Below are 16,444 nucleotides of genomic sequence, written 5' to 3'. Positions count from 1 at the left end.
CATATCCTCCACACTTAACAAGAAACTCGAACATTCATTTATGTTATTTCTATGAATATCTATAAGAATTAAATTGTTAATCCATTTGAATGTAGGTCTCATAGTTGCCAATAAACCATTCATCATTATACGTGTATACGACCAACATAATAAAGATGATAACATCAAAGTATGAATTACGTCATCAAATTTAATCTCAAGTAATACTAAGGGGTGTTTGGATAATATGTTTTTAGCTTATTAGCTCATTACGGTGGGAATAAACAGTTTTTTTAAAAAGTGTTTGGATTAGCTTATTTAGTTTATTCCTACCACAATAAACAATAAGCAATAAGCAATAAGCATTCCTTCATTGCTTATTAAAATTAGCTTATTTAGTTTATTCTTACCACAATAAACTGATTTATTAAGCTTCCTATCCAAACACTTCAACTTAGTTTATTGTGGTGAGAATAAACAATAAGCAATAAGTAGCTACTTTTTTTCCCTATCCAAACACCCCCTAACTTATATCTAATTGAGTTAAATTCTTTCACATGAGTTGTCACCAACATGCCTTCCTTCGTCTATATGTATTCATCAACAACTGATTCAAGAAAACCTAATTTGCAGTCGAGGGTTTTTCGTATATATAATTGTACGATGCCTTGATTAGTCTAAACATTGTTGTCTTGTTGATTAATGCGTTTATTTGCACTGGTACTTTTAAATTTAGTTATCCTATTAGATCTCAACCAGTTTAAAACACAATTAGGTAATGTATCTAGTCGCGAAATAATATAGTTACTGTAAGAAAGGGTATCGAACACTAGGAGAACGAGTATGATTTCAATAAAAATTACTGATACTAATTAAACTAAGAATAAAACAGTAAATAAAGGTTTTTCTCTGATTTTACAGGTTCAGAAAAACTTAATTCATCAACTAAAATAAATTAATTAACTACGATTACTTTAACTAAGCAAGCAAAACATAAAACAATTTCAATCAAGATTAAAGAGCACTTTCGTTTGGCTTCGAATCACTTCTCCGTATGGTTGATATCTTCAATTCAATGTAATATTTAGTTGGTTACCGATTTCTAATGTACTAGTTATCTTATCTGATTTCCTAACGTTAAACAGTTTATGAACGACTATTACAATGATCATGTAACAAGTGAACACCTAATTGATTTTATGTATTCAAACTATGAATGATAATATCTAATGATTTCTTATCTATAATCAATAGAATAGATGAAGCACCTAACATGGATAACTAATGTTATCTAACACAATCAAAGTTACTAATTAATATAACCTAACCCTAGGATTTGTTCAATCTTTAGATCTAACTATTTAATGATCATAAACAACTAAATAACATGTTAATGCAATTGGAGTGATCATCTTGATCAGTTTATTAGGTTATAATAAAATGATCAATGAGGAAAACCACTTAACAATTAAGAAAGGGAACATGCAACCTAAGAGAATGTATGACTTTCACTTCGGAAAAAAAAAAACACAATTTGAATAACAAAATCTAACATGAACCCAAGCAGTTTTGAAATTAAGAGATCGAGGTTACATACCTCAAACTTGTTATAACAAACAAGTTACTTAAATCCTTCTTTTATAGAGCTTGGAAAGCTAGCACCAAAAGGATGATGTCTCTAATGGATTACACCTAAACCTTAAAAGTAGAAGACAAGTAAGGAGAGAGGAATAGATGTATAAATTTCATTCACCACCTTTGAGGAAAGTGTATCCGAATTTAATGATATTTCTAACAAAAGAAGCCCACCACGGACTGATATTTCTTACCACACCGTGGTAACGTGTCAAGCGTTAGAAGATTCTTGGTTGAAGTGCATGGTTTCGTGGAGGCTACGTGAAGGAAACAATTTCGCGATGCGGTGACGTATATTTGGAAACATTATAAATACGGGCATTATATCAGATTTTGAAGGGAGCTGCAATTATCTGCGACTAATTACAACCAAAAACTCCCTAGAAACCCTACGAAGGCCAGAGATCGATTGAAGAATGAGAATTGAAGAGATCAGGAGCAAAAATGTGATTAATTATTCGGTTTGCTTTGTTTTAATCATGTGTTTCAAAGTTTACTTCATTTTTATTGTGTTTCTAATTTAGTTATAGGCTAAAAACCTTGGACTTTTGTTTAGCATAGAAGATCCTTGAAACTATATGTTGATTTTGATTTGTTTTGGTTTATTTAGTTGGTTTTTTCTTGTGTTTGATATATCAACTACCTAGCATACTAAATTTCTAATTTTCTATTGCTTATCTTCAAGTTATGTGTAGTTAGATGATCACTCTAATTGCATTAACTTGTTATTTAGTTGTTTATGATCATTAAATAGTTAGATCTGAAGATTGAACAAATCCTAAAGTTAGATTATATTAATTGGTAGCTTTGATTTTGTTAGACAACATTAGTTATACATGTTATGTGCTTGATTAATTCTCTTGATCATAGACAAGAAATCATTAGATATTCTAATTCATATTTCGAATACATAAAATCAATTAGGTGTTTACTTGTTACATGATCATTGTAATGAAGGATCTGGTATGTTCAAGAATCATATTAAAGTGATATTGTTAATTAACATATGATACTAACAGGTCACACTAATAACTTGATATAATTGATTATTTATTATTAGAAATTGATTTTAATAAATATTCCATAAATTCTTATAATTTATTTGGAAATTATTTAATTACTAGGAAATAATGATTTTCATTAGCAAGTAACATTGCATAATTCGTGTGGTATGAATTAATAAGTCATGCACAACATTTTGAACTAGATAAATTCTTTTGTCTTTTATAAAAAAGTTAAAATTTATATTTTATAAACTTGATTTATAAAAGACCAAATTGCAAAAATGGTCCCTGTGGTTTGCATTTTTTCAGGAAAAAAGTCCAAACCACGAGTTTTTTGGGTTTGTGGTCCTTTTGGACTGGTTTGTTTGTGAGAATGGTCCCTATACTTAACACCCGTTAAATTCCATCCGTTAACCCCCTCATGTGCCTTGCATGTGAGGGTATTTCTGTCCTTTTACTTATAGGGACCATTTTTGCATATGGAAAAATAAAACATCCTTTATATATCGTTTTCTTTTCTTTTCCCAGCTTCTTCCCCAACAAATCTTCTTCCCCAACGTTCTTAACTGTTCTTCCCCAACGACTATTATCTTCCATTTCTCCTTTCCTGACTTGCAATCGAACAATGGTGGTTTGTTTTTGTGGAAAGCTTGCTTTGGTGAAAACGTCTTGGACACCACTGAATCCCGGCAGGAGGTTTTATGCTTGCCCTACTAAGGATTCTGTTTGTGGGTTTATCGGGTGGGTTGACCCACCTATTTGTGCTAGGAGTAAAACCATCATACCTGGTCTTCTAAGAAACATAAATACATTGGAGGAAAGATGTAATGGGCTGGTAAGAAGTATCAATATGTTACAGGAACAGTGCAATGGACTTTTGAGCAGGAACAACATGTTGGAGGCAAGGTGTGATGCATTGAAGGATGAAGGTTTCAAGCTGAAGATGTATTTATGTGCAAGTTGGTTTATGTTTGTGATTGTTATCTTTAGTACTTGGTCTATGTAAGGGATAGGGTTAGGCAAATGTGGGGATTTTTGTTGATCAAGTGATGCAGGGTAAAAATGGTATAATTTTGTTGTAATTTGACTTCATCATGTTTGTAATGAATTCCAAAATGTGTATCAGTTGTGTTCAAAATGTGTATCAGTTGTTAGATATAAGCACATAAATAGAACCAAAATGTAACAAAAGTACATTACCAAAATACATGTCATAAATTTACCAAAATGAACATTCCATTAACCACATGAGTGGAACCAAAAACCATTACCAAGTTAAGCATACAAGTGTCTGTGCACCATACATAACCACATCATCAAACCATAACTAAAGTTTTCAAAAACAAACAGTTTTTAACAACAAGAAACTAAATAGTCATTGCACCACAACAAATAACCACAATCACTTCTTAGATTGATTCCCTCCTTGCCCTTTACAGGTCCTAGAGTTGTGTCCTTTATTCTTGCATTTGCTACAAGTAACACTAACATGTTTCCTTGATAGCTTCTGCACTCCATCATTTCTTGGCCCTTGGGAATTTTCTCCTTGCATCTCATTGACTCCATCACCTGCACTTGCCTTCTGCCTTTTGCTTAACCTTTCACCCTCACTTTGTCTTCTTTTTTTCTTAGGCCTTCCCACCTGAGTGTGATGTGGAGGAGGGATTAGCTTTGTTGGACAATTACTTTTAGGCCACATGGGTCTCCCTTTAATTGGTTCCACCTTAAATGAATAAGCTTTTTGCCATGTCTCTAGCCAATACACCTTGTGTACCCACTTGTAAATGTCAAGCTCAGCCTCAGGGTCTTTGCTCATTTCATTCAGAGTTGCAATTGCATGCCTGCAAGGTATTCCCATTAATTCCCACTTTCTGCAAGTACAAGTTTGGTTCCTAACATCCACCACATGTTGATCTTGCAATGCTGCAGTGACTTGATACTCCTCATTGTTGATCACTTCCATATCTTCAGGTTCATGACCATCATTAATACATGCTCCTTCAACATCACTTTCAACATTTACAAAGAAGTCTGCCATGTCCACATCAACATCTTCTATATTGTTCTCCTCATCCATTATGTCATCCACTTTATCTTCATTTTCTGATTGTTTCCCATCATGATCATCACCTTCATCCTTTTCATACTCTTCATCACTCTCTTCAGATTCAACATCCCCTTCATACTCTTCAACATACTCATCACTTCCATTTAAATTTTCCATAAGGTTGTCAAAAAGTTCATTATATTGTTCATCATCATTAATGGGTGGGGTGTTGTAGCATCCATCAATCATCTCATCCTCATTAGTGTTTTCCTTCTCTTTTAAATCATCAATATCCTCTAAATTAAGCCTCTTGCTACAAGAACCTTCCTCTCTTTTTGAATTCCCAACTCTACCCCTTCTATACTCTGGAGAGAATGCATCAGTTTTACTCCCAAAAAGAATCAAAGACATGTACTCACCAATTGGTTCATCATTGACATGGTTCATATTTCTCAATGGAGATTCTACATGAACTTCAGCCTCATATTTAGCCCTTTGATCATCATTTTCTGGTAATTCCTCAATGACAACTTTACCCTTTGCATTTGGAGACATGAAGTATGTGAGTAGATTTGTCTTCCCATGTTCTGTGTACACTTCAATCAACTTGTTATTTTGAATAAATTTAGAAAGATTGATAACATCCTGATCATTCCCTAAAGCTCTAAGACCAAATTGAAAGTCACCATTGGGTATCCTGAAATGGTAGTATATCACTGGGGATTCAACACTCAATTCAATCATCCGTGGGTCTGGGTAACCTAGGTCAAGCATTATGGCATCAAGTTCATGTACAGAAAACTCATCTATGTCCACATAATCAACATAACGCACTTCACCTCCAGTATACTTTATGTCAGGTAACTTAGTAAACTTCCCACCATGATGAAGCTTAATACTAAACCATGTGGGTGCACCCGCTACAAGTCAAAATTGTACATGATAACAAAGTCAAAATTTGGCAGATTTTAGTATAAATCAAGGGTAAAATGAAAAATAGGAATGTTTAAGAAAACAGAGCAACTTACCATATAAGGATGATACGTCGACAACTTCATTTTTTGGTATGATTTGCCACATTACGTACACCATTTCGACTTTAAAGTATGACCTTGTCTCCTTTTGCTTCGATTAGGTTCTTTCGATAACGACTTTTTTTTTTGCAGGTTTAATGGAGCAGAAGGAAGAAGGAGGGAGGTGGGGAGTTGACGGGTGTTTGGGATTGTAAATGAGGGATAAAAGGTAGAAGGAAGTGTTGTCCCTATAAGTAAAAGGACAGAAATACCCTCACGTGCAAGGCACATGAGGGGGTTAACGGATGGAATTTAACGGGTGTTAAGTATAGGAACCATTCTCACAAACAAACCAGTCCAAAAGGACCACAAAACCAAAAAACTCGTGGTTTGGACTTTTTTCCTGAAAAAATGCAAACCACAGGGACCATTTTTGCAATTTTGTCTTTATAAAATATAAAAGTTTTGTCTTGTTTTGCTTTCTTATTTTCAAAATAATAGAAGAAAAAGGAAGGCATGGTGTTTTAACTAGCTTATTCAAAAAGAAAGGCATAGATTAAAGCATGGGGAACACTTAGGAGTTGTAACATCCCGATTCCCATGTATGGGAATTTTTATGAAAAAGGCAAATATTCCGTGGAACTCATCGAGTTGATGACCTCAACTCGACGTGTTGAAAGTTTTTAGGTCGCAAATCTTTTTGGACCAACTTGACGAGTTGGAGAGGAAACTTCAACGAGTTGGTGGCTGAATATGAAAACCCTAATTTTTAGGGTGTTGCACCCTATTTAAAGGCCTTAAGTCCCATTGATGGCCTCCCTAATCTCCCCCTCTATCCAAAAACCCTAGAATTTGTGCATCTTACCACAAGTTAAGTGTGTGAGCTTAAAAGTTGCTTATTTGGTCTCATTTTTTTAAAGAGCTTGAAGTTGGTGGTGCCTAGCTTGAAGGGAAACCTATAGATCCAAAATCTCATTGAGTTTAGCTGCTCTTTTGAGGTATAAAGTCGAAAACTTTCTCATTTATTGCTTAGATCTCTTCCTTGGAAGTTTACTGTCATATTTGACTCATTTTTTTGGATCGTTCATGGGGTTGATCATTTCATTGAATTATCACTTTAGATTTGGACGTTTGATGGCCTCTTTTGGCTTAAAGTTGCAAACTTTATTGAGTTCTATGCCTCTTTCATGCTTATGATCCCTTATTAAGCTTTCCTTGAGAGTTAGAGCCTCTTTAGGGCATGCATGAACGTAAAGTTCGCAACTTTACGTGACTTTCTAGCTCTTAGGTGCTAGATCTACATATTGAAACGTTGGACTTGATGAAAAAGGATTGAATGTGTAAGAGGGTAAAACTCAGTGAGTTTTCCAGCCAACTCAGCGAATTGACTGGGGTTTTTCCCGACTTTCTGAACACTAAAGGAGTTGATAAACGCGTCGGACGAGTTGGGTCAACATTGGCTGTTAACATTGACTGTTGACTTTGACCATGGTTGACCAAGTTTAACTTTTGAGGACATTTTGGGTATATTAGAGTTTTGATGGAAATGGTCACATGGTGGTTGTAGGCATTTAAGTCGGGAGCTGAGATTTGAAAGTTGGATCTTATCAATCAGTTCTGCTTGTGATGTGAGTTTTCCTCATTGTAATTGTGGGTCAAAGGCACCAATGTCGGCCTAGTGAATTGATTTTATGTTATGCATGTTGCTATGTTGTTATGATCTGTTAGATCGGTATCCTGGTAGATAGGATGTTGCTATGCTGTTATGATCTGTTAGATTGATATTTTGGTAGATAGGATGTTGCTATGATGATATGATCTGTCAGATCGGTATCTTGGTAGATAGGATGTTGCTATGTTTAGTGATCGGTTAAATCTGTTTGACTGGCTGTAGATTGTCATATGATTATCTGTTATACATGCATATGGTGGTTGAGGCTTCTCTACTTTGTGTGTAAGCCAACATGTCGAGGGTATTCCAACCCGATGGTTAATTGGACCCATAGTATGTTGGATTTCTAACCCGATGGTTGAGGGCCGAGGGTATTCTAACTCGATGGTTGATTTGACCCATAGTATGTTGGTATTCCAACCCGATGGTTGAGGGCTGAGATTATTCCAACCCGATAGTTGATTGGACCCATAGTATGTTGGCATTCAAACTCGATGGTTGAGGGCCAATGGTATTCCAACCCGATGGTTGATTGGACTCATAGTATGTTGACATTCCAACCCGATGGTTGGATACCTGAGGTATTCCAACTTAATTGATGATTGGACCCATAATATGTTGTTTTGTATTGTAACGACCCAAAAATCCAAGGTAAAAATTTCATTTTTAATATAACTAAAACACTATTTGTTAGGGTCAAGATCCTCAATCCCATCCAGGATCCCAGATCTTAAACCTGTCCATGACCCCGGGTCTTAAAGGAGTCTTAGGATCCCGAACGTATATCAGGATCTTGAACAATGCCATTATTATTTCCCAATAAGTTTAACGACTATATTTCTCTTTTATTTGTCACATGTGCAAAGATGATCAACATAAGACTCATTCACAACGAAGAATCAGTCCAACTAGGCTTAAGACCCAGAATACCAAGTCAAAGCACGTTTTGAATACCAGTTCAACAACATCCAAGTGCTTACATCAACCCGACCTAGCGCCAACATGAGATGTCAATTACGAAACACTAAGAGTACTAATGTTTATACCATAGACGAGTGTTTGGAATTTTGTGCCTCAACAGCATGCTCCAAAGCGTCAGGCAATATGAGACACTAATATATGACCACCCCTGGTTTGATATTTATATTATTGGTAGGTTATTAACGACATTTTCAATGTGATGCAGCCTTGTCCGCCATAAGAAACCCATATGTACAATTCATGTTAATTGCAAACTAATTATTCGAATTTTAATCAATGTTGTGTTATCAGATTTAATCGAGTCAGACTTTTATTTTATATTTTGCTGCTTTTCTTCATGGTTAAGGCGAAAGGTAAAGGCTTGATCTTAATTAAATAAATTTAAAGTTGGCAGGTCAACGTCTACCCCATCTTCCAAGCCACAATACTCGAAATTGCAAGTGAAATTATGTAGAAGTTACAAAAAACCAACTCATGCTTGCAGTTGACATGGTTATTTCTATGATTAAAACAATCAAACAATCTTACTTCACTAAATATATGTATTTGTTTTGCAACTCTTTGTTGACCAACAAAAAAAGGTAAACATCATCCTTCGACTGTTTCCTACTAACCGGCCTCATGGCTAAGATGAGAAACACAAATTATAAATTATTATTATTATTTTTAAGTCCTTTTTTATTAAACTTTTTTTTTTCTAATTAAACAAAATATTATAATACGAATACACCCATCCAAAAACAAAAATTATTGTAGTTTGGTGCGTTAAGAGTCTCAACTAGAACAAAAAGTTATAACCTTTTGTTTCACACGGCTTAGACACAATTTGTTATTTGCAAAAGTTACATTCTGACAAAGTACCAAAAATATATCAATAAATATTTGATAAAAACTTTCAATCTCATTAGATGTGATGTTGGCATTCCAAGCATTTACCGGTCAAAATTCAAAACCGCGTTTATATAAAAGTCAAAGTAAAAGTTTTTGGCGTAATGTAAATACGGGATACTATAGGGGGTGAAATGATAAAATAGCATGGCTGTCAAATAAATAAAGTGTCAGCACAAGGACATTACCGTCAATTTAGTCGGAGTCCGTAAGATTGCTATAATAAACACGAAAGGCATCCGTGATCCGTAGAATATATAGTTAGAAGCAAAGATCGATTCTCCCTTAAGTTCTTCCAAAAAGTTCTACTTTTGGCGCCAGATTCCAATTTTAACGGTCACGATTTCATCCCGGTTTACGGTTGCGTGTGATAGTGCGTGAGAGAGAAAAAGCAGAGAGGGGGAGAGGTCCGTCAATGGCGGATTCAACAAACGGTTCTTCTAGTTTTTGGACTCAAGCTAATGCTTTGTTCAGAAAGAATTTGACCTTTCAGGTTTGTTTGTATTTTTTTTTATCTCATGCCGTTATAAACAGTTGGGTTTAATTTTGTTTCTCACCATTTTCCTTAAAATCAGAGAAGGAATATCAGGACAAATCTGAGGCTCATATTATTCCCACTCGTCCTCTGTTTGTTACTTGTGTTACTACAAACAATAGTCAATATTGAATTAGATAAACCCTCCAACAAATGTGGTTGCACTTGTATTGATCAAAATGGGGATGGTCAATGCGAGAGAGTATGCGGGATTCAGTACTCAGATTTGGATCAAGTGGCTACGTGTTCCATTCCTAGTCCACCTGAATGGCCTCCATTGTTACAAGTACCTGATTCACAGTTTCGAGCAGTGAGAACTGATTTTCTTTCATTTGGAGACTTGCCTAATGACTCTTGCAGAAGTACAGGTTCCTGTCCTATCACTGTACTTATGACTGGGAATAACCAATCTCTTGGAGAGAGTATGTCAACTCTATTCCTTTCTTACCCTAATTTATGTCTCCATATTCAGTACATATTCACATCCTGATCAACATAATTTTCTGTTTGATGTATATTTTGATAGGTCTGGCTAGAAATATATTCCCAATTTCATCCAATTTTAACTCATCCAATGGCCTGGCTAATGTTGTATTGGTTAGTTACTGCCTGTCATCACATCTTCTAAGTGTGATCATTCAGATTTATGTGATGGGAATTATTAACATCTTTGTTTTGGCCTTTGGGCATGATTCTTTGGAACATATCAGGGGTCAGCTTCGGAGACTCAGATATTCAACTTTCTTGAGCCTGCTTTCTTCTCAAGTCTTCCACTCTACCATGTTCAATCTCAGTGCAGAGCCAACTCCACTTTTTCTATTTCGATCCCACTGGCGTCCACGATAATGGAGAAAGGTATGAACCATTTTGATGACTTTTGCTAGCCATACTTGTATTTCTAGTAGCTTGGATATCAGCAAAAGACAAAGATGATTTATTGCTAATAGCTTGATGCAAATGATGCAACACAAAGAACTCGTAACATCATATCTTGCTAGTGTAGATATAGTGATGCGTAGAGAGTGGGTATATGATAACTAAGAGTGATATGACTTGGGTAAAGTTAACAATATGAGTAAAGTACCTAAACACCACCAAGATTAACCAAATTGGCGAAGCTTTATATGTTTTAGTGATAAAACAGCAACATCACACTAACAACAATCACGATTCGACTCCTTTTGTGTATGGACACTCAAAATCAGCTTCACAAGCTATTATAAATTCAATATGCTAATACAACATGAAACCCTATATATATGGCTTGACAATTAAAAGAAACATAATTCTTGAAAAATCGAAAGAGTAAAGAAAGACCAAAAGTTATTAAGGAAGCATTAATGGGATTAATTAGGATGAAGACTCTTTAAGACTTTAACTTGACTTGAAATTATGTTTGACTTAAACTCTTTTGGGCTGCCAGAAAATTATACTCCTCCCTTTAAGTGTTTCAAACCCAAAATAAGAATCTAAATCAAGCCCAAGGTGATCTAGAGTCTAGACACATGAAATGGGAGGTCTTGTATTAGCTGCAAATGACATGGATGCCCCTACATCATATAGACTGATGGCAAGTTTTTCTTGTTATTGTCCAACTGACCTTGTATTTTAATGTAGAAATTATATGTGTCCAAGGCCAACATTCATGGCGCAACAGCTCTACTGATATTAACAACGAACTGTATGCGGGATACAGGAAGGGAAATTCTGAAGAGAAAATAAATGAGATTTTAGCAGGTTGGTTGATCCAAAAATAGTTTGATTTCTTACTAAGTAAATGTCTAAGCTTTGATTTTAATTTTTTATTTTAACATTTTTCACAGGCTATGATTTATTGAATTCAAATGCCAACAATTATAATGTGACAATTTGGTTCAACTCTACCTACAAGAATGATACAGGAAATGGTCCCATTGGAACAGTCCGGGTTCCTCGCTCAATAAATTTGGTACACACACACACACACTCTATATTTGCAGCATGAAATATAAAAATATTATTTCTTTCCCATTATCAGATGGCATGTAATAGTGAACTCATATTATTGGCTCTCCCAAACAGGAGTTAATAGAACATATTTTCATGAAAACCATAATGCAAATTATAACGTTTCCAACTTATATGCATACAGGTCTCAAATGCTTTCCTACAACTTCTGCGTGGGCCTTCTACACAAATGCTGTTTGATTTCATAAAAGAGACGCCGAAACCTGAAACAGAAATCAGACTGGATTTCTCTTCTCTCCTTGGACCATTATTCTTTACATGGGTCATTTTGCAACTATTCCCTGTAAGTTAGTTTTTAAAATTAGAATTTGTTTAGATTTAGTGCCAACAAACAGAGTCTTTCTCTAAAGTTCATATTAGCAACTATTCCCTCTTAGGCTGTGTTTTGTTACATAGGACAAGACTAGATGAGCTTTCTAGGGTTATTTTTGATGATGATGATGAGGGGGAGGGCATTCATGTCTTTTGCACAGACAAGAGATTGAGAACGAGTCCCCATCCCTCCTTTTTGAGTGGAACATAAAATTGAAATTTTTTCTCATTGACATCAGTCTGAGTCCTAGTCAAATGCCTGTCAAATCCAGTAAACAGGGTTTTAAGAATAAATTACTATATTCTTGTTGCAGATTGTACTAACAGCTTTGGTGTATGAGAAGCAACAAAACTTAAGGATCATGATGAAAATGCATGGGCTTGGAGATGGTCCTTATTGGATGATTTCTTATGCATACTTCCTTGCCATATCTTTGGTGTACATGTTCTGTTTCGTTGCATTTGGCTCCGTTGTAGGTACAAATCAGCAAAAACTGAAATATAATATTTTCTTTCAACTATTATAATTTGCTTAGCTAGTGCCCTTCAATTCATTGCAGGATTAAAGTTTTTCACATTGAATGCCTACAGCATCCAATTTGTGTTTTATGTCATCTACATAAACTTACAAATTTCTCTGGCCTTTCTAGTGGCTGCTCTCTTCTCTAATGTGAAGACTGCTGCAGGTTTGTTGTCATATTTTCCATGAACTGCTTAGGCTGCTTTTATTACACAGGGACAAGATTGGAGTATACAAACTTTCTAAGGCTATTCAGGAAGATGAGGAGGGCCTTCATGTCTTTTGCACATATGAGAGCTTGAGAGTGAGTCCCTGTCCCACCTTTGCTTTTCGGGTGTGACAAAAAATTGCAATTTTTGTTCCACTCTGAGTCCCAGTCCAATGCATGCCAAACACAGTATGATAGAGTACATGTGGGTTAAGACTTGTATTGATATACTTATGACAGTTGTGGGGTACATTACTGTCTTTGCAACCGGTCTCTTGGGAGGATTCTTCTTTCAGTTCTTCCTTCAAGATACATCATTTCCAAGTAAGTAAAGATATAAAATATGAATAATGTAGTTTTGATCAGCTCATGTTATTTGTCTAAATGTTTGTGTATTTTTTTTTCTGTAGGAGCTTGGATTGTTGTGATGGAGTTATATCCAGGGTTTTCTCTTTATGCTGGATTATACGAGTTTTCACAGTATGCTTTTACCGGAAACTATATGGGGACAGATGGAATGCGTTGGAGTGATTTAAGTGACAGCAATAACGAGATGAGTCATGTCCTAATAATCATGATTGTGGAATGGGTGGTGGTTTTCTTTTTGGCATACTATATTGATCAGGTTGTAACAGCTGGAAGTGGGGCCCGAAAAAGTCCACTTTTTTTCTTGGAAAAGTTTAAAAAGAAGCCCTTTTCGTCCTTTAGGAAGCCCAGTTTACAAAGACAGGGTTCAAAAGTATACGTGCAGTTGGAGAAACCTGATGTTGCCCAAGAGGCAAGTATAGAGTACATCTTTACTCAGTAGTCATAATTAGTTTTAGTAATATTTTAAGTAACAAAATGGATCATAGGATATTGATTTGTCAGCACATGCATTAAACCCCGAGGTTTCTATTATTATGTTCTCTAACCTTTGGTAAATACAACATTGTATCAGAGGGAGAGGGTTGAGCAGTTAGTAGTTGACCAAGACAGGAGCCATGATATTGTCTGTGATAACCTAAAAAAAGTGTATCCAGGAAGGGATGGGAACCCAGAGAAGATTGCAGTTAGAGGGTTGTCACTTGCATTATCCACAGGAGAGTGCTTTGGTATGCTTGGTCCAAATGGTGCTGGCAAAACCTCCTTCATTAATATGGTTAGTGTAAAAACATGTCTTAATTCACAGTTGTTTATTTGAATAACAAACAGATAGGTGCATACTGTGTTGTTGTACATACTTTCATTTTTTTTTCTTATTATGTAGTTTGAAAAATCTACCCAATCATAGCAGTGAAATTTGATTTATATTTGGTTGGCATTGTTAAATATAATGTTGTAATAGGAGGAAATGAAAGTAATAAAAAACTAAAATACGTTGCTCTTTCTTGCTTTTAACCCAACTATATAAGGTGTTGACAGATGATTGGGCTGGTTAAGCCAAGCTCTGGCACAGCATATGTTCGTGGCCTGGATATAAGAAGTGACATGGATGGGATTTATGCCAACATGGGTGTCTGTCCTCAGCATGAGTAAGCATCAAAATCCCAATTTCTTTGGACTTAATCCAATAAGCTATATATATATATATATATATATATATATATATATATATATATATATATATATATATATATATATATATGAGTGTTTTCTTTTTGACTTGATAGAGAAAGCAAGGAAAATGAGGGTTTTCCCCTTTTACAAGTTCCAAGCATTCTAAAATACTTTTTAAACATCATTTAATTATCGGGAGTGAGTTTTACTAATTATGTTGGTTTCTTCCTTGTACCATTTTTATTATATAGCCTGCTGTGGGAAACCCTAACAGGTAGGGAGCATCTTCTTTTCTATGGAAGGCTTAAGAACCTTAAAGGTGCTGCTTTGACACAAGTAAGTTGACATTCTCTTTTGCTACCTTTCTTACATGACAAGGACTATAATGTGATGATGCGGACGAGAAGGAAGGGCATTCTCGTCTTTTACACATACAAGAGATCAAGTGCGAGTCCCTGTCCCACCCTGTTCTGCCCTTTTGGGATAAAAAACTATAATTTTTTTTTTCTCGATTGACACCAAATGCGATGCAATCTGTAAAACTTATTTGGTTGGGTAAATGTGGTTATTTTAGGCAGTTGAAGAATCTCTAAGAAGTGTGAATCTATTCAATGGTGGGGTTGCAGACAAGCAATCCGGGAAGTACAGTGGAGGCATGAAGAGGAGGCTCAGTGTTGCCATTTCATTGATCGGGGATCCAAAGGTTGTGTACATGGATGAGCCCAGTACCGGACTCGACCCAGCTTCAAGAAACAATCTATGGAATGTGGTTAAGCGGGCCAAACAAAACCGTGCTATTATTCTCACTAGTAATCCTCTAAGACACTTTCCAAAGGGCGTTCACGTCTTTTCCACATAATAGATCGAGAACAAATGTGACAAAAAATTGCAATTTTTGTCCCAGTCTAATGCATATGCCAAAAACAGTACAACCTATTATGTCATGTCATGTCATTGAAATGCAACTGATATGGGTAATACAAATGTTTCAGCACATTCAATGGAGGAAGCCGAGCATCTATGTGATCGGTTAGGAATTTTTGTAGATGGAAGCTTGCAGTGTGTCGGAAACCCTAAAGAGGTATTTTGCACATTAATATTAAATCCGGGGTTAAAATGGTCATAATGGATAAAATGGTGAAAGTGAATGTTTTTTTTTTTTTTTTTTTTTTTTATATGAGTGAATCTTACTATCTTTATTTTAATTGTATGGGGACAGTTGAAGGGTAGATACGGAGGTTCATATGTGTTCACAATGACAACATCCTCAAATCACGAGGCAGATGTAGAAAACTTGGTAAAAGGTCTCTCGCCAGATGCAAAAAAGATATACGAAATATCAGGGACACAAAAATTTGAATTGCCAAAAGAAGCCATCAAAATAGCAGATGTATTTCGTGCTGTTGAGAATGCTAAAAGTAGGTTTGATGTTCAGGCATGGGGGCTTGCAGACACAACTCTTGAAGATGTTTTCATTAAAGTTGCTCGAGAGGCTCAACCCTTTGATGTTCTCTCATGATTAAGTCTTCATTTTCTTGTTAGTAGATTAAAACGAAAGTATACGTATATCTATAGAAGAATTTTAGTTTCTACTATTTTTTAGTTTGCATCAAATTTATATTGCCAAAATGTGTCACAGGTGGTATATTGTATAGTATTTTGTATCTCAAAAACATACAAGTTTTTGTTTTAAATTTTTGTGTATGTATATCATGCTTGTACTTTTGTAACTTGGACTTTTTCTTTCATTGAATTTTATAAAAAATTAAATAGTAGTTTTATGGATTCCAGAAAACATTAACTGTCAAATTGATCATTCGTGATCAATTTGAAAAAACAGGGTAGAAGTAGATGATCGACAAATATAAAGTTACAGTGCTCAAAAATATAATTCTTACATGGATTAATTAAAGGGTTAATCTCGTAAAAAACTTTATATTTTTTGTTTTTTTGATTCACCTCAACTTTATTTTTTTCCCTAACCCTATATTTTCCTACTTTTTTCGATTTGGTCATTTTAATTATTTTTTTTTCCATTTTTTTTCTGTAAAATGCGAGGGTTTTTCAGAAAAATTTAAAAAGTTGATGGTATTTTCAGAAAATA

The 16,444-nt window shown here is 35.1% G+C and overlaps 1 protein-coding gene across 1 annotated transcript; it reads left to right on the top strand.

Moving 5' to 3' along the window:
• Window positions 1-9,426: 9,426 nt before the first annotated feature.
• On the top strand, window positions 9,427-16,070 carry LOC145047142 (ABC transporter A family member 7-like). Its single transcript, XM_078995408.1, has 17 exons — window positions 9,427-9,712; window positions 9,795-10,176; window positions 10,281-10,351; window positions 10,465-10,609; window positions 11,372-11,491; window positions 11,578-11,702; window positions 11,886-12,044; window positions 12,388-12,550; window positions 12,634-12,759; window positions 13,042-13,125; window positions 13,212-13,579; window positions 13,742-13,942; window positions 14,206-14,315; window positions 14,592-14,676; window positions 14,915-15,149; window positions 15,333-15,421; window positions 15,560-16,070. Exons 1-17 carry the CDS (start codon window positions 9,635-9,637, stop codon window positions 15,857-15,859), a joined length of 2,841 nt encoding a protein of 946 aa, XP_078851534.1. The 5' UTR covers window positions 9,427-9,634; the 3' UTR covers window positions 15,860-16,070.
• Window positions 16,071-16,444: the final 374 nt, after the last annotated feature.

This window comes from Lactuca saligna, chromosome 1 (genome assembly GCF_052625555.1).
Source record: "Lactuca saligna cultivar CGN05327 chromosome 1, ASM5262555v1, whole genome shotgun sequence".
NCBI lineage: Eukaryota > Viridiplantae > Streptophyta > Magnoliopsida > Asterales > Asteraceae > Lactuca > Lactuca saligna.
Note: the sequence above shows the minus strand (reverse complement) of the source record. Positions and strands in the feature narration are given on the sequence as shown.